The 24000-nt window shown below is 32.6% G+C and overlaps 1 protein-coding gene across 1 annotated transcript in view; it reads left to right on the plus strand.

The window, feature by feature from the left end:
- The window catches only part of LOC126879221 (nuclear cap-binding protein subunit 1), an 84567-nt gene extending 61239 nt beyond the window's left edge, over positions 1-23328 (plus strand). The window contains exons 6-9 of the mRNA XM_050642278.1: positions 15697-16067; positions 16146-16344; positions 19155-19369; positions 22989-23328. Of these exons, the coding sequence (XP_050498235.1) occupies positions 15697-16067; positions 16146-16344; positions 19155-19369; positions 22989-23102 (899 nt within the window). The 3' untranslated portion in view covers positions 23103-23328. The remainder of the gene's footprint in view (positions 1-15696; positions 16068-16145; positions 16345-19154; positions 19370-22988) is intronic.
- Positions 23329-24000: the final 672 nt, after the last annotated feature.

The following is a 24000-nucleotide window of genomic DNA, read 5'->3' on the forward strand; positions in this document are numbered from 1 at the left end:
AAATAATAAATTTTGAGTTTTTATAAATATTCATAACTTATGTAAAAATTAACTTAGAACCTTCTTATTACATGGAATGCTGAGACTTATGGTGCTTAAATTATACCCTAAATTCCAAAGCAATTGGTCAAATAGTTTAAAAGTTATTAAATTTGTTTTTTCCAAAATTAATTTTTTTTGCAACACTGTAAGTCAGAAAATGATGAAGTTACAGTAATATTTTGGATAGTTTATGAAAGAAGAAAATTTACAGTTTTAATTTAATTTAAAAAAAATGACAAAAAATAATTATAGATATTGCAAAATAATTTTGCAAAAACATGTGAATTAAAAAAATGGGGGGGCTAACTTTGTCCCTAAATGTCCTAGAACAGTTGTTTTTCTTTCTAAATGTGTATAAAAATTCAGTCTTTCTAAATATGAAAAAATAATTTTTCTACGGGTAACGGTTAAAAAGTTATTCTAATTGTTTATAAATAAGCAAAAAATGGACATGTTTTTGCAAAATAATTTTACACTGTTTAAAATTATTTTTTGTCATTTATTTTTAATTAAGGTAATATTATAAATGTTCTTCTTTCATAAACTGTCCGAAGTATTATTGTAACCTCATAATTTTTTGGCTTATAGTGTTGCAAAAAAAAATGAATTTGGGAAAAATAAATTAAATAACTTTTTTAAACTGTTTGACCAATTGCTTTGAAATTTAAAATATAATTTAAGTACAAGAAGTCTCGGCATTCCGTGTAATAAGAAAATTCTAAGTTAATTTTTACCTAAGTTACGAATATTTATAAAAACTCAATATTTATGATTTATTTTGCAATTTTCTAAGCAACCAATAAGGTTGGACATATTTATCGAATGCCATATTGAAGTTTTTTATACGATTTATGAGTTTCTTACTCTCAAATTTGTTTAAAGTGCTTAACTTTTTGGTAATAGACGAAAAAAGCGATAATTTACCGTTTTTCGATCTTCATTTGTTTATAATTATGTATATCATCAAAATCGGCTGCAGGAAACATATAGGTTAATAATATAGATGTCCATACTACTCAAAAAATTTGGTTCCGGCCTGGAGGGGGATGTGTCACGAGAAAAACCTTATTTCTCTGGACTACAATTTTTGAGAAAAATCACAATATACCTTTATTGTTTAGAATGACCCAAAGAAGCTAAAAAAATATTTTTTTGGTCAAAAAATGGTGAGCTTTTGTATTTGTTTAAAAAAATTGTTTAAACAATTTCTGCCAAAAATTGCGCCCGGCACCCTTCAAATTTGCTAAAAGGGGACATTTTTGAATAGGAATCCACAAAGAAATCTAATCAGAAATTTTTTCAGACCTGAGCGGTCTCACCACATGGACTATTTATCTTTATCTGTATAATCGGATTTTCAGCTAATGTGAGTAAGACGATAGATTGATAATATAAAACTACCCTTTAATAGATGGCGTTACTTGATACCGAATTGCTCTCGGTTTTGACATTTGCCATTCATGACGTGACGTCTGTCAAAATTTTAAGCAAAAAACTATTATACTGAATTCGCTCTATCGAGATTCACTTTGACACTGACGTTAGTAATTTCTTTTTTGGGAAATTCAGTTGTCAGAAGTGACTGGAAATTACTACACAACCAACACACCTGCTCATAGCCAATATTATTAATAGTAAACAGACATAAAAATAACATAAACCTTACGCTAATCAATAATTATTTATTTACGCCATTACAATATACTGAAAACAAATGAGAAAATTATTTATTGTACAAAATAAAAATATTTTGTAGAAATAAACTTCACAAAATTTTATGAGATTAGTAGACACTCCCACTATTTCTAATAATTCTTCTTTTTTTAATGAAAGATTAAGTTGATTTTAGCAGTTAATAGTGTGAGGTAGGAATTTTTGTGTTGTATGTGTCCTATTCCGAATGTGTCAAATTGAATCTCGGTAGAGCGAATTCAGTATAGTTTGGTTTTTACAGCCGTCAGAAGCAAACAACTTTTGTGTTTTCGGAAAAATGGACAAAATCGAGTATCGTTCGGTGATTAAGTTCCTCCACAAAAAGGGGAAAACGCATGTGAAAATCAAAGCCGACCTGGACGAAGTATATGGTGAGGCTGCAACTTCGTTAGAAACAGTAAAATTTTGGATAGTAGAGGCCCTAAATATATCCTACGAACGCGTATTTAACATCATTCACCGTCAAAGAACAGTCGAAACAGTGACGCTAACGCGGCGAAGGCCCGCCGAAAAAGCCAAAAAGTGCACATTCGGCGGGCAAAGTGGTGGCGACTGTTTTCTGGGCTGCGAAGGGCATGATCCACATCCACTACTTGGAAAAAGAAAAGACAATCAATAGCGAGTACTACGACTACGCAGCATTATTGGATCGATTTGATGCTGAATTGCGTTGAAAACGCCCCGGTTTGGCACGCAAAAAGTGCTCTTTTACCAAGACAACGCACCGGCTCACCGATCGGCTTTCGGCATGGCAAAATTACACGAATTGGGCTATAAATTAGTTGAACACCCATCGTATTCCCCAGATTTTGCCACCAGCGACATTTTCCTGCTTCCAAACCTAAAAAAAAATGGCTCGGAGGACGCCGTGTCGCAACAAACGATGAAGTCGTCGCTGAAATTTTGGCCTATGTATTTTGAAGAGCTCGAGCAAAAGTACTATTCGCATGAGATAAAAAAATTGGAACATATTCTTACTAAGTGTATCGTGCTAAAAGGGGACTGTGTTGAAAATGAAATCGATTTAATCACAAAAAACGTGTTTTTTCTATCAAAGCCTAGTTTTATATCAATCCACCCTCATATATGTATGAAGTGTATGTCAAATACCTATGGCGTCCTCAGAAATACTTATTTCTCTGGACTACTAAAGCACAAACAGAAGAAGTACTTAGTAGCTATTTTTGGTATCCTTGTTAAAGTCTGTAAAAATTAAGAACTTATTATGCCATTGTTTGAAAAAGAGAATAAACCGTAAAATTATATAAACTCATTCGATTAACATATTACGCAAAAAACAATCAAACCAACATTCGAACACATTCACTTTCATTGTCATGTGCGCTTCTCATCCTTCTTCTACAAGGAAAATTTGGAAGTTAACTCGATAAACTTGCCAGATAAGCGGCGAAAAAAGCGAACAATACGCCTTCTTGCGAAACCATCTTTAATTTAAAAAATAAAGGATCATTGTCGTTAAACATTGGGCAATTTGGTAATTTGTACAAAAATACCGACATTAGAATCAGCAAGGTTGAGATGATTTTGTGATAAGTTCAGTATTGGGCAAGAAGAACGGGACGGTGGACAGATCTGGAATCTTTTCAATTGTTTTTTTGTCTGCTTCAACGAACACAGACTTAATTCGGTCGTTAAAATGTTAAACGTAACCTTTGAACATAAATATATATGTAGGATTCATATATTACTTTTTAATGAACTCAACCTCTCTTTTCGTGTCTGCTTTTGAAAATATGTCTCTTCTGATTTATATTTCAATGTTGTACGCTATATCGCTGTGTTAATCTCATTTCATCAGTCTTTATTTTAGAACATTTTATTTGGGCTGTTGTTAAAAACATTAAGGTCCTGTCTTAGTCATAAAGGCCTTCTTTAATATTCCGATTATGGTTCTTCTTCTTCTTCTACGGCACTACAGCCCAAATTGAGCCTTGGCCTCCTTTATTTTTTGCCTCCACCCTTGCTTGTCTGTGGCTGCTCTTCTCCATACACTTTTTCGAAGTCGATGAACCAGACATCTAGGTTTTTTCAGAATTCACAACTTTTTATAGAAGAGCGCACATACAAACAGTGCTCCTGTGGTTCCTAAGCCTTTTTTATGGCCTTTGGGAACTGCGCCCATTTAGCCAGCAACAGTTGCGCACCATTTATGTAGGGTAGTATAACTGATAGACATCACAAGCAATAGAAATACGTAGAGAATTACGACAGGAATGCATTATTTCACCACTGCTATTAAATGGATATAGTAAAACCATATGTCAGGAACCCCTTTTGCAAGCAAAGGAAGGAATCATAATCAATGGAGAGGTTGTAAATAATATTCGATACGCGGACTATACTGTACTAGTTGCAAGAACAGTAGAAGAATTATAACGATAAATATTGCTTTCAACAATTATGGCATAAATATCAATATCAAAAAAACCAAGTATATGGTCTTCAGTAAAAACATGACACAATCAGCACATATTAGTATAAACGGCATTTAAATATATACAGGATGTTTGGTAAAGAATGGGCCATAGCTTAACCTCAGGTTCCTGAGGTTAAAATAGACCGATTTAAGCTAACTTACCTTAGCACAAAGTTTATAATAACCGAGATACAGGGTGTCGAAGTTAAACTTTTTTTTTTATTTATTATTGAATATTTCCTGACAGGTATGAAATAACAACATGAAATTTGGTATGTGGGGGTTTCTGGGTCGAGAAAACTAAATTCCCTACCAAAAATTATGTATTGCCCAGAGGGCGCCACATATGCCTTTCAGCACTCATTTATTACGTTCATTTTTTTATCCCTCACGCTGTATAATTTTGACATTAAAATTTTTATTTTCCTATTAGTTTTACTTAAAATAGGTATATTTTTTATCTCCCTAAACTCAACCGTTTTCGAGATAAACGCATTTTAAATCTGCGATACACCATCATTTTTAGCATAATATCATTGTAGTTACACCCGAAAAATAACTTAAAACCATAATAATTGTGCCAGTTCTCAAATTTATGTCATTGCATCGCAAATTCCATTTGAAGAAATTTGCGATACATTTTTGAATAATTTTATGGTTTTAAGTTATTTTTCGGGTGTAACTACAATGATATTATGCTAAAAATGATGGTGTATCGCAGATTTAAAATGCGTTTATCTCGAAAACGGTTGAGTTTAGTGAGATGAAAGAAGTATACCATTTTTAAGTACATAAAACTAATAGGAGAATAAAAATTTTAATGTCAAAATTATACAGAGTGAGGGATAAAAAAAAAATTGAACGTAATAAATGAGTGCTGAAAGGCGTATGTGGCGCCCTCTGGGCAATGCATAATTTTTGGTAGAGAATTTGGTTTTCTCGACCCAAAAAACTCCAACATACCAAATTTCATATTGTTATCTCATACCTGTCAGGAAATATTCAATAATAAATAAAAAAAAGTTTAACTTTGACACCCTGTATCTCGGTTATTATAAACTTTGAAAACTAAGGTAAGTTAGCTTAAATCGGCCTATTTTAACCTCAGGAACCTGAGGTTAAGCTATGGCCCATTCTTTACCAAACACCCTGTATATAATAAACGGCATTTAAATTGAAAAAGTATCAAGTTACAAATATTTGCGAACTTTAATAAACGAAACTGAAGACCAAAACAATGAAATAAAAAGACGCATCGAAATTGTCAGGGCCACCTTCATACAGATTAGAAAATTCTTCTGCAACAGAGATATGTAAGCACTCCTCTACGATTAAGAATGTCAAGAGGCTACGTATTTAACACGCTATTATATGGTATAGAGACCTGGACTCTCAAACAGAACAACATAAAAATATTGAAAGTTTCAAGATGTGGTACTACCGTCGAATGCTGAAAAGATAAGTTGAGTTGAAAGATTCACATACTTTGAAGTAATACGAAAGATAAGAAAATACCCAGAAATTTTGTTAACGATAAAACGAAGAAAAGTCGAATGTTTGGGTCACTGATGAGAGGACATAAATACGCATTACTTCAAAATATATTGCAAGGAAAAAGATGGAAAATGGAATCGAGGCCGCAAAATAATGTTATGGTTGCGGAATTTGAGAGAGTGGTTTGGCTGCACCACTAATGAACTCTTTAGATCAGCTGTAAATAAAGTCAGGATATCCAATGATTAATGATTTCCAATCTCAAGAAGAAGAAGAAACTACTAGAGGACTCAAACGTATCTGTTCCTAAAAAAATCAATTATTAATTTGCCACACTTACAGGGAATTGCTCTCTGACAAAAAATATTGCCCTAGATTCTTTACACCTGAACGAGTGGTTAGTAACCAAATAGACTTTATCTATCTAATGGTAGGGGAGCCCAAGCGGGGATTTTTGCAGTTACTCGAGCGCGTCAGTTTATCATATGGGGAAAAACCTGATACTCTGCAGATGGACCTCAAATGAGTGAGTCAAGAAATTTCACAAAAAAAGCGAATATTTCGCGAAATGAACGACAGATCGAAAAACTAAAAAATACGTGTTCAATATTTTTCAAAAATCTATCGAATGATACCAAACATGATCCCTCACGGAGAGTGCTGGGGGGTAAATTTAAAATTTTAAATACAAATCCCGCGATAGTTCGCATAATAAACATCGCATCGAAAAACTACAAAATACACGTATTCGAAATCTATCGAATGTTATCAGACACGACCCCTCACGGTGGTGGGGTGGGGTGTTACTTTAAAATCTTAAATAGAAGCTCCAAAATTTATAGCAGATTTGGATTCTTTATGTAAAAATAAGCAACTTTTACTCGGAAACATTTTTTCGAATTATGGATAGATGGCACTATAATCGGAAAAAACTATTATTTGAAATGGAAAATTAAATTAAAAAATGGAAAGTCCCCACCACAATGGAAAATTTTACTTAACTTTTTTTGATTTTAGGACCGACTCTTCACAACCCAATAAGTCCCCATAACGCTCGAATGATTGCACATTTAGCATACTTTGCTCCCCTACAAGATAAGATACAAAAATTCAGTATTATCAGTCAGAATATACAGGGTGTTTCATTAATAATTGTCCATATAGTAACTAGAGAAACCTTATCACAAAATACGAAGATTTAACCTAAAACACTTAAATAAGATGTGGTTCCTTACTGAGTTACAGGGTGTTTTATCTAAAAATTTAAAAACTATTTTTGCTCAGCATTTTAAAACTATTTGACGTGTCCTTTTCACACTTGGCAGAAAGTGCGACTACTAAACACTCTACTAAATTATAATAAACAAACGTTTCTAGCTACTACCAGAGGCGTACGACAGGGGATGGTGAATGGTTGACCCTTCTCAAATTCTACGCCACTGAAGGAATTACTATCTTAGTGCCATTTTTAGATTCTACAATACTTTCTACGTAAATAATATACTCTTCATTGGTAACGATAAAGTCATTAGTTTTCGAGATATTTGAGGTTAAATATGAAACGGCACAGTTATTTTGATTAATTTATACAAAAAATATGATTCATATGAGTAAAATTTAAAAATTATTTGTACCCAGTACAGTAAAACCTCGATAGAACGGACCTCTATTTAACGGACTTCGGATATAACGGACAAAAAATCCTATCAAATGTAAAAAAGAATTGAATTCAAAAAAATGAAAAATCGAATTCTGTATGGAAAATCAGCAAGGATAGGATCTCGTCACTGCTTTGTGCTAACGCCGATGGATTGCATGGATTGACTGTTATAATTCTTGGCAAATCTCGTAAACCTAGAGGTGTCATTGTCAAAGATAAATTGCATTATCTGCCCGTTTCATACTGCTATAACTCTAATAAGCATGGTTCACCAAAGATATTTTCAAAAATTGGTTTTTTAAAGAATTTGTACCTGCATGTGCAGTGAGAAAATTTCAAGAGAAGAAACTGGAAATATCGCCGAAATAGGTGAAATGTTTATCGATTTTAGACAAAGCTCCTGCTAATCCCCCTGAAAATATTCGACATTCAGAAGATGGCAACTTTAATTGTATCTTTTTGCCAAAAAATTCATCGCTTATTCAACCCATGGATCATTGAATATTGGCAACCAAACGAGTATATTCCAGAAAGTTTTTAGATGATGTAGAAAAATAAAAAAGTGGCAAACAAAACTTGATCCTTTTTTTAACTTACATATGTGTACACTGTATCTAAATACAGTACATATTAAAAAAAATTGATTTATTTTAAACATATTTTTATATAACGGACTTTCGGCTTTAACGGACATCCCGTCCCCCCGATTAGTCCGTTATATCGAGGTTTTACTGTACTTTAAAACTAGTTGGCGTATCCTTATCATACTTGGCAGAAAGTGTAGGTACTGTACACCCTACTAAATTAAGATAAATAAACGTTTGTAGCTACTACCAGAGGCGTACGACGGGGGATAGTGGCTGGTTGAACCTTCCCAAATTCTACGCCACTGACGAAATTGCTATTTTAGTGTAATTTTTTGATTTTCCAGTACTTCTTATGTAAATAATATATTCTTTCTTCGTAACGATAAAATGATTAGTTTTCGAGATATTTGAAATTAAAAATGAAGCGACACAATACATTAATCAAAATAACCGTGTCGTTTCATTTTTAACTTAAAAGATCTCGAAAACTAATGACTTAATCGTAACGAATGTAGAGTGTATCACTTTCATAGAAAGTATTGGAGGATCCAATAATTGAACTAAAATAGCAATTCCGCCAGTGACGTAGAATTTGGAAAGGGTCAACCATTCACTTTCCCCCGTCGTACGCCTCTGGTAATAGCCAGAAACGTTTGTTTAACATAATTTAGTAGTTTGTACAGTACCTATACTTCCTGCCAAGTATGAAAAGGATACGTCGAATAGTTTTAAAATGCTGAGCAAAAATAGTTTTTAAATTTTTAGATAAAACACCCTGTAACTCAGTAAGGAACCACATTTTATTTAAGAGTTTTAGGTTAAATCTTCGTATTTTGTGCTAAGGTTTCTCCAGTTGCTATATGGACAAATATTAATGAAACACCCTGTATATATCCAAGTGTAGATGTACCATCATATCACATTATTTTGAGAGGAAAAATAAGACTGATGTTGAACGGTGATAATATATAGGGGAGTGCAATTAGAACGAAAAGATACAATGTTTCGGAAAAAATCAAACAAGGTTATATTTTTCTAAAACTTTTTTTGTCAGTTTATAAATATGTTAAAGTAAAAAGTTCTACTCACAAATTTCGCCGCTAATTGTTTATTAATTGTTTAAACAATAACAATTGTTTTGTACAAATATAATGTTTAAGAATATGGGTGAATTCAACATTTTATTTTGATAAAAAATGTTTTTACTTAAGTTTTGATTATGCTGAACCCGAATCTGACATTACAATTTGCAAACTCAGAATGGCGGATTCAAAATGGCGGATTTTTCCTAAAAATCCTTAAAAAGTAGTTGTAAAATCCGATTTTTTTTTATAAAACGTGTTTGTTTACATATATGTGGATATTTTTGATAGGTTGCTGAACCTGAATCAAATTTTGATAATTTAAATTATAAAATGGCCGATCCAAAATGGCGAATAACTTAAAACATAGTTGTAAAATCATAATTTCTTTACAAAATGTATTTATTTCTACATATATTTATTTTTGAGAGCTTTGATAAACCTAACTTAAATGTTAACATTATAAACTGTAAAATGGCGGATCCACAATGCGGATTTTCTAAAAAGAACATAAAAAAGAACATTTTTCTAAAACATTTATTGTCTTTATTTTTAAGAGGTTGTTGAATCTGAATTAAAGATTAAAAATTTAAATTTCAAAATGGCGGATCCAAAATGGCGGATATTTAAATGAAAAACAAGTAGAATCCAATCAAACAAATATGGAATTTCATTCTTAAAAAAAAAAGATAAACAAATAATTTTCACAATAATATTAAAATTTAAAATGCATTAGAAAGAATATTAAAAAAAAAACAAATTTTTGATTAGAAGGATATAATTACATAATGGAATATAGTTTTTAATTCCAAACAACTTTCCTTTATAAAAATTTTCCATATTGTGAAATATAAAGGTACTTTACTCTTGAGTGAAATTCATGTTTTTTGACATACCTCGAACAAAAGTAACGAAATTTGATATTTGATGGTTGCGTCTTATGTTATATATCATGTAGAATATTTTACAAAGAATAACTTTTTTTCGTAAAACTGATATTAAAAAAGTTATCAATAGGTTCCAAGTTACGCAGACATACTGTATAAGAGCTAAAAAAATTTTTTTGTTGAACATTTATTATTGTTGAAGCTTATTATTAAATGTATTTTAGGTAAGTTTTACAGAAAAAAGTTTTGATCACTCTGTATATACATTTTTTCAGCTGGTCATTTTCGGTTTTTGTATTACATTTTTGTTATCTTTCTTACTTTTCTCAAAAAGAAATTGTTTATTTCATGTTTGAACTAAAATAATTCAGTGTTTTTTAAAGATTACATCCCAAGCTTTAAAAAAATAGCAAAAAAATTGTATTAGATTTATTCAAACTTGAGTAATACCGTCTTAAAATGGTGGAAATTCTGTAAAACTACGAAGTTTTCAAAAATTACATTTTTTGAGACATCGTATTATTTGAATTAAATTTTTGAGATTTTTTTGAATAAAATATCGTTTAGTAAGATTATTGAGAGGTAAGTTGTGCAAATTTGAGAGTTTTATAAGTAAAATTGTATTAGTTACACATTTTTAAATCATTTTTAAACAAAATTCATGTAAGACTCACTTTCCGCCCACACCGTACTTATGTCCATACATTTTATTTCTTTTTATTGCAACCATAAGATAGCTTATTTCATCTTCTTTCATGTCCAATTTGTAAAATTTCTTTTGATCCATTAGTTAAAGAATTACATTAAAAAAACTCAACCGTGCACTTCTTCCAACGCTAGTTTACAGTGCGCCAATGTGTGTGAGAAGGGTGACTTTAGCGTTATAAATAAAAAATTACAGAATCTAGAGATTTAATTTTAGAAAAATCTTTATGTAAGGTTTTTTTTGTAAGATTTTCTGAATTTTTCAACGGGCGAGTCAGTTTTTTTCTAAAAATTATATTTTCGGAGTTATTTAAAAAAACATCTAACTTCGCTGTTCATTTGTTTAATAAAAAATGAAGCACCCACTTCTCGAGTAGAACTTTTTGATATGTTGTTTATTAAACATTTCTTAATGAAATTACAAAAAGTTTTATCTTGTTTGATTTTTTCCGAAGTGAAAATCTAAATGCACTCCCCTAATAAGGGGGAATAAGAAAACAGATACTATTGATAGAAAAAAGATGTCAAATGATACCGTAAAAAAAGAAATAACCAGTGTACTACAACAAAAAAAAGTTAATATCAATCAAGTTAATATCAAGCCGAGAGGAATGTACTGAGGAAAACTGGACGAGGATGAAAGGTGAATTAAAGATCATTCAAAGAACAAAATTGAGTGCAATAAAAACAAAAAGAAAACAAGGGTGGACGATAGAAGAAATATTGAGACGGATAAATATGGATCAAATAAGAGAAGTCAGAAATAAAGGTAAAAACGAATACAAGAGAACAAACGGAAGCAACTATCCCAAAATTTAGAAGACAAAAACGGATAGAATATTAGATAATATCAATGAACAGGTAAGGACAGGAAAAGAACGGCATGGCATAAAAAATTGAAACAATGTTAAACAAAATCTACATCGTCACTTAGATCTTCTGTCAATAATGTTATGATCGCGAATATGGTAGCTAACGTCATATCCAACGATCGATAACGATCATGGAACTAGAGGAAGAAGAAGAATCGTCCTTCTTTGATGCATGTTCATTTATAAATATTACGTTGCGAAACTTGCCATTTATTGAATAAATATACTAATAAATATCTTGATGAACAACAAACATTCATATCCACATTGCCGAAGATTAACGATCTTTATGGTTTTCCACATGTTTTCAGAGAAAATAACAACAAATCTTTTCCAGTCCGTCGGTTCTAAATGATAGATTAGGTTCTTCGCCGACATTCTGATTTTGAGATTAAAACAATTTACTTAACTCAAAGAAAAAAACCAGTAATTATAGCCACGCGACATTGAACTATTTGTGTAAGCCGCGAACGGAGTAATGTATGCAAAATTATGAAAACGTAGCGGATCCTGCATGTAACTGAAGTGTGCAAATAGTTTATTGTGAAATCTGGTCGATAAATTGCAATAAATGGGACCGTGGCCGACTCCGATTATCGAAAAAATATATTAGTGTATGGAGAAGAACACAGAAATAGCAAAAACAATAAAAATTCGAAAGTTACAATATTTGGGCCATGTAATGAGACATCCAGAGAGGTATAACCTTCTACACCTCATAATACAGGGCAAGCTCGCTAGAAGGATTTTCCTAGCACTTCCTCTCCAGTCTTCATATTTGCTGTCGGATTCCTACCAGTCATTTACTGTATCTTTTTTCTCAAACTCTTCCAGCACTCTACTCTTAAAGACTTTTGCCAAATCCTTATCCCTTTTTGTCTTCTAGATTCTAGAGTTTGGTTTAGTTGTTTTCGTTTGTTGCCAGCGATATCTCTTAATTTCTTGTGCAGCTGAAAGCTATCAGGTTTCTTCTCATAATTTTCGAATTCATTACATTCTTTTCTATAAAATTGTGTTTTCTCATACCATATATTCTGTCTGATTATTGCGTGTACTCTCTTGTATTTGTTTGAACTTTCTTTCTTACTTCTTTTCTTTGATTTATCCCTGTCATCCACACTAGTTTTTTTCTTGTTGTGACTGGACTCAATCTGGATTCCTCAACTTTCTTGATTCTCTTCCAGTTTTCCTTAATCCCTTTTTCTTTGATTGGGATCCATTTAATTTGTTCTTCTAGTATGCTGGTTATTTCTTGTTTTGCGGTCTCATCGGCCATCTTACAGCCATATTTTTTCTATCAATAGTAACTGTTTAATTTTTCTTCTTGTCGAGTTTTTAAATCTCAGTCCGAGTTTTCCTACAAAAATATTGTATCTGTTGGTATACACTTGAATGTGTTTTTACTACTATTAACGATTTTCTTAACCTTTGGTTTATACATATGTAGCCTATTTGGTTACACCGGTTCAGCTGCATCTCCTGGTGATCTCGGGACACGCAGCCCCGTTCTCGCCGGTAAAATTTCCCCAGTGGGCTATTTGGCTTCGCTTAGCGGCATTTGCCAATTGAAATAATACTCCAGGCTGTGGGTGAAAAATAGGTCGATTTCAGGATATAATTCAGGAATTTTTGAAACCTATCAGGTGTTGTAAAGGACGATGCCAGGAATAACTTCTAGTAAAATGTGACCAAAAATATTGTGAGCTTTTTTTGTTATTGCGATTTTCATTTGTTAAATTTGCAATTTTTAAAGATTTTTAATTTTGCAGCTTAGGATATTGATTCTAGGGAAAAACTTTTTAATAGAAAGTTGTAGTAAATTAAAAAACCTACAATTTGAGCTACGGTAAGTTTAATTTCGTTTATTGGTTATTGCAAAACAGCCTGCGAAAGGTCCAAAATGGCCGTTTTTTTACAATTGCGATATTTATTGTACAAATAATTTTTTTTTATTTTTTAAAGCTTTAAAATGAAGATCTTTTAATTCCAAACATAAAACAAAATTGTAAGGCCGGATTTAAGAATTTGTTGCTTAGATATTATACATTGTTTATTCCAAGGGGTCAAATGTCGAAGGCTATAACTTTTTGAAAAAAAAAATCGTAGAGACTTGGTGAAACATCCAATCTCCTTCTAAAGAGTTATGTTTTCATATTCTGATGTAAATAAATGGGTAAAACATTTTTAAACTTCTAATTTTTGGGTTTGAAAATAAGGGGGCAAATTTCGTTATAAACATTTACAGCTGAAGCGGCCCTGTACATCCTATGAGTTTTTAACTTACAGATTATTGTTGCTAAAGACGAAACGAAGATTTATAAAAAATAAAAAATTTCTACGACCAACTGAAGCCGAGCTAAATGTTGGAATTGAAAATAAGGGGGCAAATTTTGTTATAAACATTTAGAGCTGAAGCGGCCCTGTACATCCTATGAGTTTTCGGTCAAAATTTAATACAAGTTAAGTAAAAATTTTCCGAGCGCGCGGATTTGAAGCGAGCCGGGCTATTTGCAAAATTCGGCAGCTCGCAAAAGCACCGATTTTAAAAATAATTTTTAAGAATTAAATGTAATTTAAGTTATAATAATTTTTATTTTAAGATAATATAAGTCTTTCTTTAGTCAATGATTGTAAAATAATTTCTTAATTGTTATAAATAAAGGCACTACGATTTAAGAAAAAATAAACAATTATCTCGGCTTCAGTTGGTTGTAAATTTTTTTTATTTTTTTATAAATCTTCGCTTCGTATTCAGAAACAATAATCTGTAAGTTAGAAACTCATAGGATGTACAGGGCCGCTTCAGCTCTAAATGTTTATAACGAAATTTTCCCCCTTATTTTCAAACCCAACATTTAGCTCGGCTTCAGTTGGTCGTAGAAATTTTTTATTTTTTTATAAATCTTCGTTTCGTCTTCAGCAACAATAATCTGTAAGTTAAAAACTTATAGGATGTACTGGGCCGCTTCAGCTCTAAATGTTTATAACGAAATTTGCCCCCTTATTTTCAAACCCAAAAATTAGAGGTTTAAAAATGTTTTACGCATTTATTTACATCAGAATATGAAAATATAACTCTTTAGAAGGAGATTGGATGTTTCAGCAACTCTCTACGGTTTTTTTTTTCAAAAAGTTACAGCCTTCGACATTTGACCTCTTGGGATAAACAATTTATAATATCTAAGCAACAAATTCGTTAATCCGGCCTTACAATTTTGTTTTATGTTTGGAATTGAAAGATCGTCATTTTAAAGCTTTAAAAAATAAAAAAAAAATATTTGTACAATAAATAACACAATTGTAAAAAACGGACATTTTGGACCTTTCGCAGGCTGTTTTGCAATAACCAATAAACGAAATTAAACTTACCATAGCTCAAATTGTAGGTTGTTTAATTTACTACAACTTTCTATCAAAAAGTTTTTCTCTAAAATCAATATCCTAAGCTGCAAAATTAAAAATCTTTAAAAATTGCAAATTTAACAAATGAAAATCGCAATTAAAAAAAGCTCACAATATTTTTAGTCACATTTTAGTATAAGTTATTCCTGGCATCGTCTTTTACAACACCTGATAGGTTTCAAAAATTCCTGAATTATATCACGTTTTTCACCCACAGCCTGGGGTATAAACAATTGGAGCATGTTTATTCTCTGCGAAGATTCTTCGCATGATATTCAATTCTTATGCAAGCCGCGCACCAACAAACATGAAACGTAAAACACATTTCATGAAAATAAAACACGGCTAAACAAATCTTGAAGTCCGCCCATCAATGAAACGAGTGTGATTCATGCTCATAAAACATTTTTATTTTCGGAGAGTGTCATAAATGACCGGACGTTTATTTATTTAGCAGTGTTTTATTTCCATGAAACGTGATTTACGTTTCATGTTTCTTTGATGTGCGGCCTGCCTAAAAGTGCTTCTCTCTTCGATGATGTTAAGAAACAATTTGAAATGATTATTAAAAACATTTTAGGACATTTTTATAATAATACAGAATAGAAAAATACTGCAACCTCATAACTTTTCTCTGTAGAGGTAATTTTTCTTTGTACATTAAGTAATAAATTACTGAAATGAATATATAATAAAATATTTTTATTTTCTATTGTATTTGTCTGAATTATTTACCTGGGTTTATATGTCATATGCTTTTGCTTGAAATAAGTAATCAAATAAAAATTTTCTAAGTCCTTTTTTTTTCTTTTCAGCTAGTTTACCTGGTACCGAAGCTGCCCACAAGTTAGTAGTTACCATCCGACAAAAATGTAGCCCCGAAGAAGCCCTTGCCGTACTAAAAGACTTACCCAACCCGCGATCAGAAGAAGACGCCGATGGTAGATTCAACCCACTTAAAATCGACGTTTTCGTACAAACTTTATTGAACTTAGGCTCGAAGAGTTTCTCTCACAGCTTCGCAGCTATTTCAAAGTTTCATTATGTGTTCAAGATTTTGGCTGAGTCAGAAGAGGCTCAGATTTGTATACTGAGGAATATGTTCGAGTTGTGGCACAATCACCAGCAGATGATGATTGTTTTGGTGGACAAGATGCTGAAGACACAGATTGTTGAGTGCTCAGCGGTAAGTAACATCAGTATTTTTAAATATAGTATTTATCATCAAAGCGAGACATATAACTATAACAAATATTTTTTGTAGGTGGCTAACTGGATTTTTTCCAAAGAAATGAATTCGGAGTTCACGAAAATGTATTTGTGGGAAATCCTTCATCTTACCATTAAGAAAATGAACAAGCACGTTATCAAAATAGGAGGTGAGCTGGTGGAAGCTAGAGAAAAATTGGCGCGTGCAGAATCTAGTGACAGTGAGTCGGATGATGACGAGAAGAAAAAACAAGGTAAGTACAGATTGTCATCATCATTAATTAGCCAATTCCGTCCACTGCTGAACATAGGCCTTCGTTAGTTCTTTCCAGTATCTTCTACACTGGGCCGCTTGTAGCCAGTTTTCCGCTACTCTTCACTTCGTTATCCATCTAGTTGGTGGTCGTCCTCGACTTCTTTTATAGTTTCTGGGCTTCCATTCCATAATTCGTTTTGTCCACAGTCCATTGTGTCCTGTCCAGTTCTACTTAAGCGTCGTGATTCTTTCGATGACGTCTTGAATTCCTAATCTTTGTCTGATTTGTTGTAAAAATATATTGTATACAGGGTGTCCAGAAACTCTTCCGACAAACGAAGACTGGAGATTCTTGAGATAATTTTAAGACAATTTAACCCAATTTACCTAATCCAAAGATGCTTCGTGAGGGAGCTAGAGCCCTTTGAAGATGGCGTCTTGGAATTAGTTTTTCTTAAATATCTCCAGAACGCTTCTATTTAGAAAAACGAAAACTGGTACACTTATTTATCTTTCAGATATAAATCAATTACATCAATTACAAATTTCTAGTACTGGTCATAGGCGCCCGTTCTGGGTAGGGCAACGGTTATTTTATCGTATAACTTTTTTATCGTTAAATTCTAAGCATTTTTTATATGGATTATTAAATTGCAAGGTATTCTAGTACGAAAAGGTACTCTTGCTTTAAGCCGGTAGGATAAACCGTTTTCTAGAAAAATCGTTTTAAAAATTTTTCGTCTGTTGATTTTGAAAAAATTTTTTCAAAAAAAAACCATTTAGAAAACGAAAATTGGTACCTTTATTTATCTTCCAGAGATAAATCAATTTCCTTAGTTGTGAAATTCTAGTACCGGTCATATGCGTCCGTTTTGGGTATGTCAACGGTTATTTTATTGCATAACATTTTGTCTTCAATTTTTAAGCATTTTTGACGCTTGATGATTAAATTATGGGGTATTCTAGTACTAAAAGTTACTCTTGCTTTAAGTCTGTAAAATACACCGTCTTTTTTTGAAAAAAATTTTCAAATTTTTTCAAACTCAACAAACGAAAAATTTTCAAATCGATTTTTCTAGAAAACGGTGCATTCTACCGCCTTAAAGTAAGAGTACCTTTTATTACTAGAATACCTCACAGTTTAATAATCCAGTGTCAAAAATGCTTAGAAGTTAAAGACAAAAAAGTTATGCGATAAAATACCAGTTGCCCTACCCAAAACGGGCGCCTATGACCGGTACTAGAAATTCATAATTATTGGAATGAATTTATCTCTGGAAGATAAATAAGCGTACCAGTTTTCGTTTTTCTAAGTAGAAGCGTTCTGTAGGTATTTAAGAAAAACCAATTACCAGACGTTATCTTCAAATAGCTCTAGCTCCCTTAGGAAGCATTTTCGGACTGGGTGAATTGGGTTAATTTGTCTTAAAATTATCTGAGGAACCTCCTGTCTTCGTTTGTCGGGAGAGTTTCTGGACACCTTGTATAAATGTTTGTATAATTTATCTTATATAAATATACCGACATCCAGAAACTCTACCGACAAACGAAGACAGGAGATTCCTCAGATAATTTGAAGACAATTTAACCAAATTCACCTAGTCCGAAAATGCTTCCTAAGGGAGCTAGAGCTCTTTGAAGATGGCGTCTTGTAATTAGTTTTTCTTAAATACCTCCAGAACGCTTCTAGTTAGAAAAACTAAAATTGGTAAACGTATTCATCTTCCACAGATAAATCGATTTTATCTAGTGCCAATTTCTACTACCAGTCATAGGCGTCCGTTTTATGTGGGGCAACGGTTATTTTATCGCATAACTTTTTTGTCTTTAACTTTTAAGCATTTTTGAAACCGGATTATTAAATTGGGAGGTATTCTAGAACTAAAAGGTACTCTTGGTTTAAGTCGGTAGGACACACCGTTTTCTAAAAAAATCGATTTGAAAATTTTTCGTTCCCTGAAATTAAAAAAAAATTGAAAAAAATTTGAAAAAAAAACTATGTATTTTATTAACTTAAAACAAGGGTAACTTTTAGTACTAGAATACCTCATAATTTAATAATCTAGTGTAAAAAATTCTTAAAAATTAATGAGAAAAAGTTATGCGATAAAATATCCGTTGACCTACCCAAAACGAACGCATATGACCGGTAGTAGAAATTCGCAATTAATGAAATCGATCCATCTCTGGATTATAAATAAACGTACCAGTTTTCGTTTTTCTAAATAGTTTTTTTTTCAATTTTTTTGTTGATATTCAGAAAACGAAAAATTTTAAAATCGATTTATCTATAAAACGGTGTATTCTATCGACTTAAAGTAAGAGTACCTTTTAGTACTATAATACTTTACGTTTTAAAAATTTAGGCTCAAAAACGCTTAAAAATTAAAAACAAAAAAGTTATGCGATAATGTAACTGTTGTTCTACCCAAAACGGACGCCTATGACCGGTATTAGAAATATGCAATGAATGGAATCGATTTGCCTCTGAAAGATAAATATTTGTACCAATTTTCGTTTTTCTAAAAAGAAGTGTTCTGGAGATATTTAATAAAAACTAATTACGAGACGCCATTTTCAAAGGGCTCTAGCTCCCTTAGGAAGCATTTTCGGACTAGGTGAATTTGGTTAAATATTCTTAAAATATTATCTGAGGAATCTTCTGTCTTCGTTTGTCGGTAGAGTTTCTGGACACCCTGTATAAACACTTTTGTCTTGTTGAGATGCTGATCTCGATAAATCAAATCTTTAATAGTACAGTCACTTCTTATTAGTTATATAGTATTTACTGTAATTATTTGATTATAGATGACCTTGAGAAACCAACGGAGGAAATGATAGAAAAAATGGAGGAAAAACTGGAAGGGGCTCAAGGAGATCAGAAGAATTTGTTCTTGATCATCTTCCAACGGTTTATCATGATCCTGACTGAGCATTTGGTAAGATGCGACACAGACGGTAAAGATTACGGTACGCACTGGTACAAGTGGACGATTGGAAGATTGCAACAAATCTTTTTGGCGGTAAGTGGAAGATTTCTTCTTCATTTTTTTTTATTCATCTATTCCGGTAGTGGTGTTGACGGAATTAATTAAAAAATTAAGTGTACAACGGACAGTTATGTATTTATTTTGGGTAAACAAGCGGTGTGTTTGCTTATATCTCGAACGAGGGTTATTGTTAGCGACTAGGGGTGTGTCTACCTCGTGCGGATGCTGGGAATGAACTGTGTTCCGTAGCAGCCCTTATTATGTCAACTGGTTTTGCGGTTTTCAGATAATGACCAGACGGGTCCATAAATCCTGCTGGGATTTTAAGAAATTGACATAACGACTGTGGCACTCTTAGGGTTATCGTAATCCATTGCTTCCTTGAAAGAAACATTAATCTTACACAATCTGTTTAAGGGATATTTCGTTTCTCGAGATCAACGGCATATGGTTTATATTTACATGTGAATTTTGAATGACTAATGTTGTTGAACAATGGGATCACTCACAGGAAATAAAACGTAGAATAGAGAAGGCTAGGAGTGCATTCAATAACATGGCCAAACTCTTAAGCCACAACCTTAATCTGGAGATAAAAGTAAGGCTCCTACGATGTTATATCTTCTCGATATTGTATTACGGAGTTGAATCCTGGACACTAACTGAAGCAATGGAGAAAAAACTTGAAGCCTTCGAGATGTGGCTATACAGGCGAATCCTAAGGATATCATGGACTGACAAAATAACCAACGAGACCGTATTACGAAGAGTGGGCAAAGAAAGAGAGGTGATGTATACCATTAAAAGGAGAAAATTAGAATATCTCGGACACATAATGAGAAACGGCACCAAATACAGATTACTGAAGGTAATCCTTCAAGGTAAAGTATTCGGAAAGCGAGGAATTGGGAGAAGAAGAATATCATGGTTAAAGAACCTGAGGAAATGGTTCTCCACAACAACAACTAATCTATTTAAAGCATCAGTTAATAAAATAATTATAGCCAGAATGATCGCCAATATTCGAAACGAATAGGCACTAAAAGAAGAAGAATGTTGTTTCGTTTTTGAGAAAAATTATTAAAAATTAAGAAAATAAAATTAGCAGAAATAGTAATTATAGCATATCGCTATACATCCATTCAGATGGTTTTATAGGATATATTAAGAATTTACGTAACAGTAAGTAACCAAAAAGGTTGAGACAAATTGTATTTAAAGTATTCCTACATTACCAGAACTGCGGTTCTTTCAGGAATGCTCACGTGATACTAACGTGTTATTCCTTTTTCAGAATTCATATTGGTGTTGAAGATAATGTAGAAGCTGATATTATAGTCCAAGAGGCAGCGCTGAAAAATCTCTCTGAATTTACTAAAGCTAGTTTTTTCACATTTGATTACTGTGATTGTGTAGAGAAACATACTGTGGTCGGTCAAGCGAAACGTAGAACAGGGGTTACTGAGAGGGTATCAAACTTGCTTTCCTACGAAGGTCATTAAATCCATTTACTAAGGCTGAAAATTTAGTATACACATTCTAAATTAAATATAAATAAAAGTTATTATAGTCGGTCAGCTGTATGACGGGATAGAGCCGGTCGGTCGGCCCCAGTGAATGTACAGGGTTATTCACAATATTTGGACCCCCTTGTAAACTGCTTTATTTACAGAATTAGAAAAAAATGTAAAATACAAAAGTTATTCGATTTTTAAATTATGATCTTTTGACATATATATCGTACTAGTGACGGTATCCATTTGGGCGTGATGCGTGATGACGAAATCGACTATTTTTTTAAATGGGAATAGGGGTCGAGTGCTAGTTCATTTGAAAGGTTATTCAATTCCCTATTCAGTAATATAATTAATTAACATGATTAATTATACAGGGTGTCCAAAATTTTTTTTTTACATTAAATTAATTGACACAAAAAGAAGAATGTATGTAATTTATTTAATTCAAAATACATTCTACTGCTGTCAGAAAACAGAAATAAATGTTTATTAAACAAATAAACATTACTTTTTACTGAATGTTCCCATCCCATCTGCCTCTTGGAAGTTTGAACATTGAATTTAAGCAAAAATCTATGTTTTCTAACAGCAATAAAATGTATTTTAAATTAAATAAAGTACATACATTCTTCTTGTGCCAATTAATTTAATTAAAAAAATTTTTTGGACACCATGTATAAATAATTATCTTATTGTTGATATTACTGAATAGAAAATTGAATTACCTTTCAAATGAGCTAGCACACGACACAAAAAATAGTCGATTACGTCATCACACCCAGATGAATGACGTCACTAGTATGTTATATGTGTCAAAAAATCATATTTTAAAAATCTTTTATACAGTGCCGGCAAAAAAAATCTTTACATTGCCAAATAAATCACCAAATTTGAAGACAATTTGCATGCGTTCTGTCTGGGCTTGGAGGGGAGGGTAGGGGAGGGGGGATAGCGTACTTGCGACGGGAATTATCTGTAGTTTACGGACCGCTTAGCTTATTTAAGGTATTCTGCGCGTTTGCACTGTAAACAGTTGGCTTTGTGTGGGTAGTCAGTGCTAAACTTCTTCTCATTTACCGCGTAAAGTTTGAGATCGTCAAATTCTAAATTGAACTGAAAAATATGGGTCGAAAGAGACTCACAAAAGAGGAAAAGGTTCGCGCTTTAACATTACTGCAGAAACTAGACTCTGTAATTACCGTAGCACGTGATATTGGTGCTTCAAAAGGGGCTATTTATCAACTGAAACGCTGCAGCCGAACGTTTCAGTTGATAATAGCCCCTCTTGAAGCACCAATATCACGTGCTACGGTAATTACAGAGTCTAATTTCTCCAGTAATGTTAAAGCACGAACCTTCTCCTATTTTGTGAGTCTCTTTCGACCCATATTTGTCAGTTCAATTTAGAATTTGACGATCTCAAACTTTATGCGGTAAATGAGAAGAAGTTTAATACTGACTACCCACACAAAACCAACTGTTTACAGTGCAAACGCGCAGAATACCCTAAATAAGCCAACCAGTCCGTAAACTACAGATAATTACCATCGCAAGTACGCTATCCCCCCTCCCCTACCCTCCCCTCCAAGCGCAGACAGAACGCAAGCAAATTGTCTTCAAATTTGGTGATTTATTTGGCAATGTAAAGATTTTTTTTGCCGGCACTGTATTTTACATTTTTTGCTAATTCTGTAAATAAAACAGTTTACAGGGGGGTCAAAATATAGTGAATAATAATAATAAATATAGTACATTCACTGGGGCCGACCGATCGGCTCTGTCCCGCCATACAGCTGACCGACTATAATAACTTTTATTTATATTCAATTTAGAATGCCTTTACTGATTTTCAGCCTTAGTAAATTGATTGCATTACCTTCGTAGGAAAGCAACTTTGATAACCTATCAGTAACCCCTGTTCTACGTTTCGCTTGACCGGCCGCAGTATGTTTCTTTACACAATCACAATAATCAACTGCGAAATAATTAGCTTTAGTAAATTCAGAGAGATTTTTCGGCGCTGCCTCTCCGTCTATTATGAGCATGTACGTGTATTAATGTATCTTGAAAATGGTATTTTTGTAGTTTTACTTGACTTGTTTTATAAAAAATAATATGAAGTAATTTGTTTTTAGCACCACGAGCAAGTGCAGAAATACAGTTCGACGTTGGAGACGCTATTGTTCACCCAAGACCTGGACAACCACATCCTTGAAGTATTCCAACAGTTTGTGTCGTTGAGGGCCTAAATATATACATATATTATTTATTAAGTTTATCGGATAATGGAGTGTAAATTGATTCTATTTTGTAGGATTACAAGATTTTATTGATGATTTTCTTTTCACTTGTCTCGAAAAATTTATATTACAGAACGAATAGTTCAAGATAAGAGGTTCAGAAATCGATACGACGAGGTAGGCTAGGAGATATTTTTGTGTTTTTTATAAAAGCAATAATAAATATTGTATCTTTTTTGTCGTTTATTATTTTTTGATACAAGATTAACCTAGGAAGAGTTCATCAAACAACAGAGTTAAACAGGAGAATAGGCAAATGAATATAGAACTGGAAATTATGACTCTTTATAATAAAATTGCAAATTTAGGAAAAAACATCACTATATCATGGATAAAGGGACACGCAGGCATTAGGGGTAACGAAATAGTAGACAGGCTAGCCAAATCCGCCCTAGAAATAGGCGAAGAACTTCCCATGAACTTACAACCCATTTCGGATATTGACATTATTAGCAGACGACACCAAAAAGAAAATTGGTAAAGGTATTATCGAAACACGAGAACTGGTAGTAATTACAAACAAATGCAGCCTGAAGTTCCCATAAAAAGTTGGTTTCATTCTGTATCAAATCGCCATTTCATAAGAGTTATAAATAGATTAAGATGTAATCATGCTCTTACCCCCCTTCATATGTACAGTTTGGGTCCCACAGAGTCACCTAACTGTGAGTGTGGAATAGAAGGTGATCTACTACATATTCTCCTCGAATGTTCACATCAATCAGTAAATATAAACAAATTTTATGATAATCTTAATATATTAAAAATTCCACTTCCCGTTTACCTGAACAATTTGATATTTTCTGAAGATATTAATACATTTAAAACAAAAAGATAAAGTTAAATC

This window comes from Diabrotica virgifera, chromosome 1, assembly GCF_917563875.1.
Source record: "Diabrotica virgifera virgifera chromosome 1, PGI_DIABVI_V3a".
NCBI lineage: Eukaryota > Metazoa > Arthropoda > Insecta > Coleoptera > Chrysomelidae > Diabrotica > Diabrotica virgifera.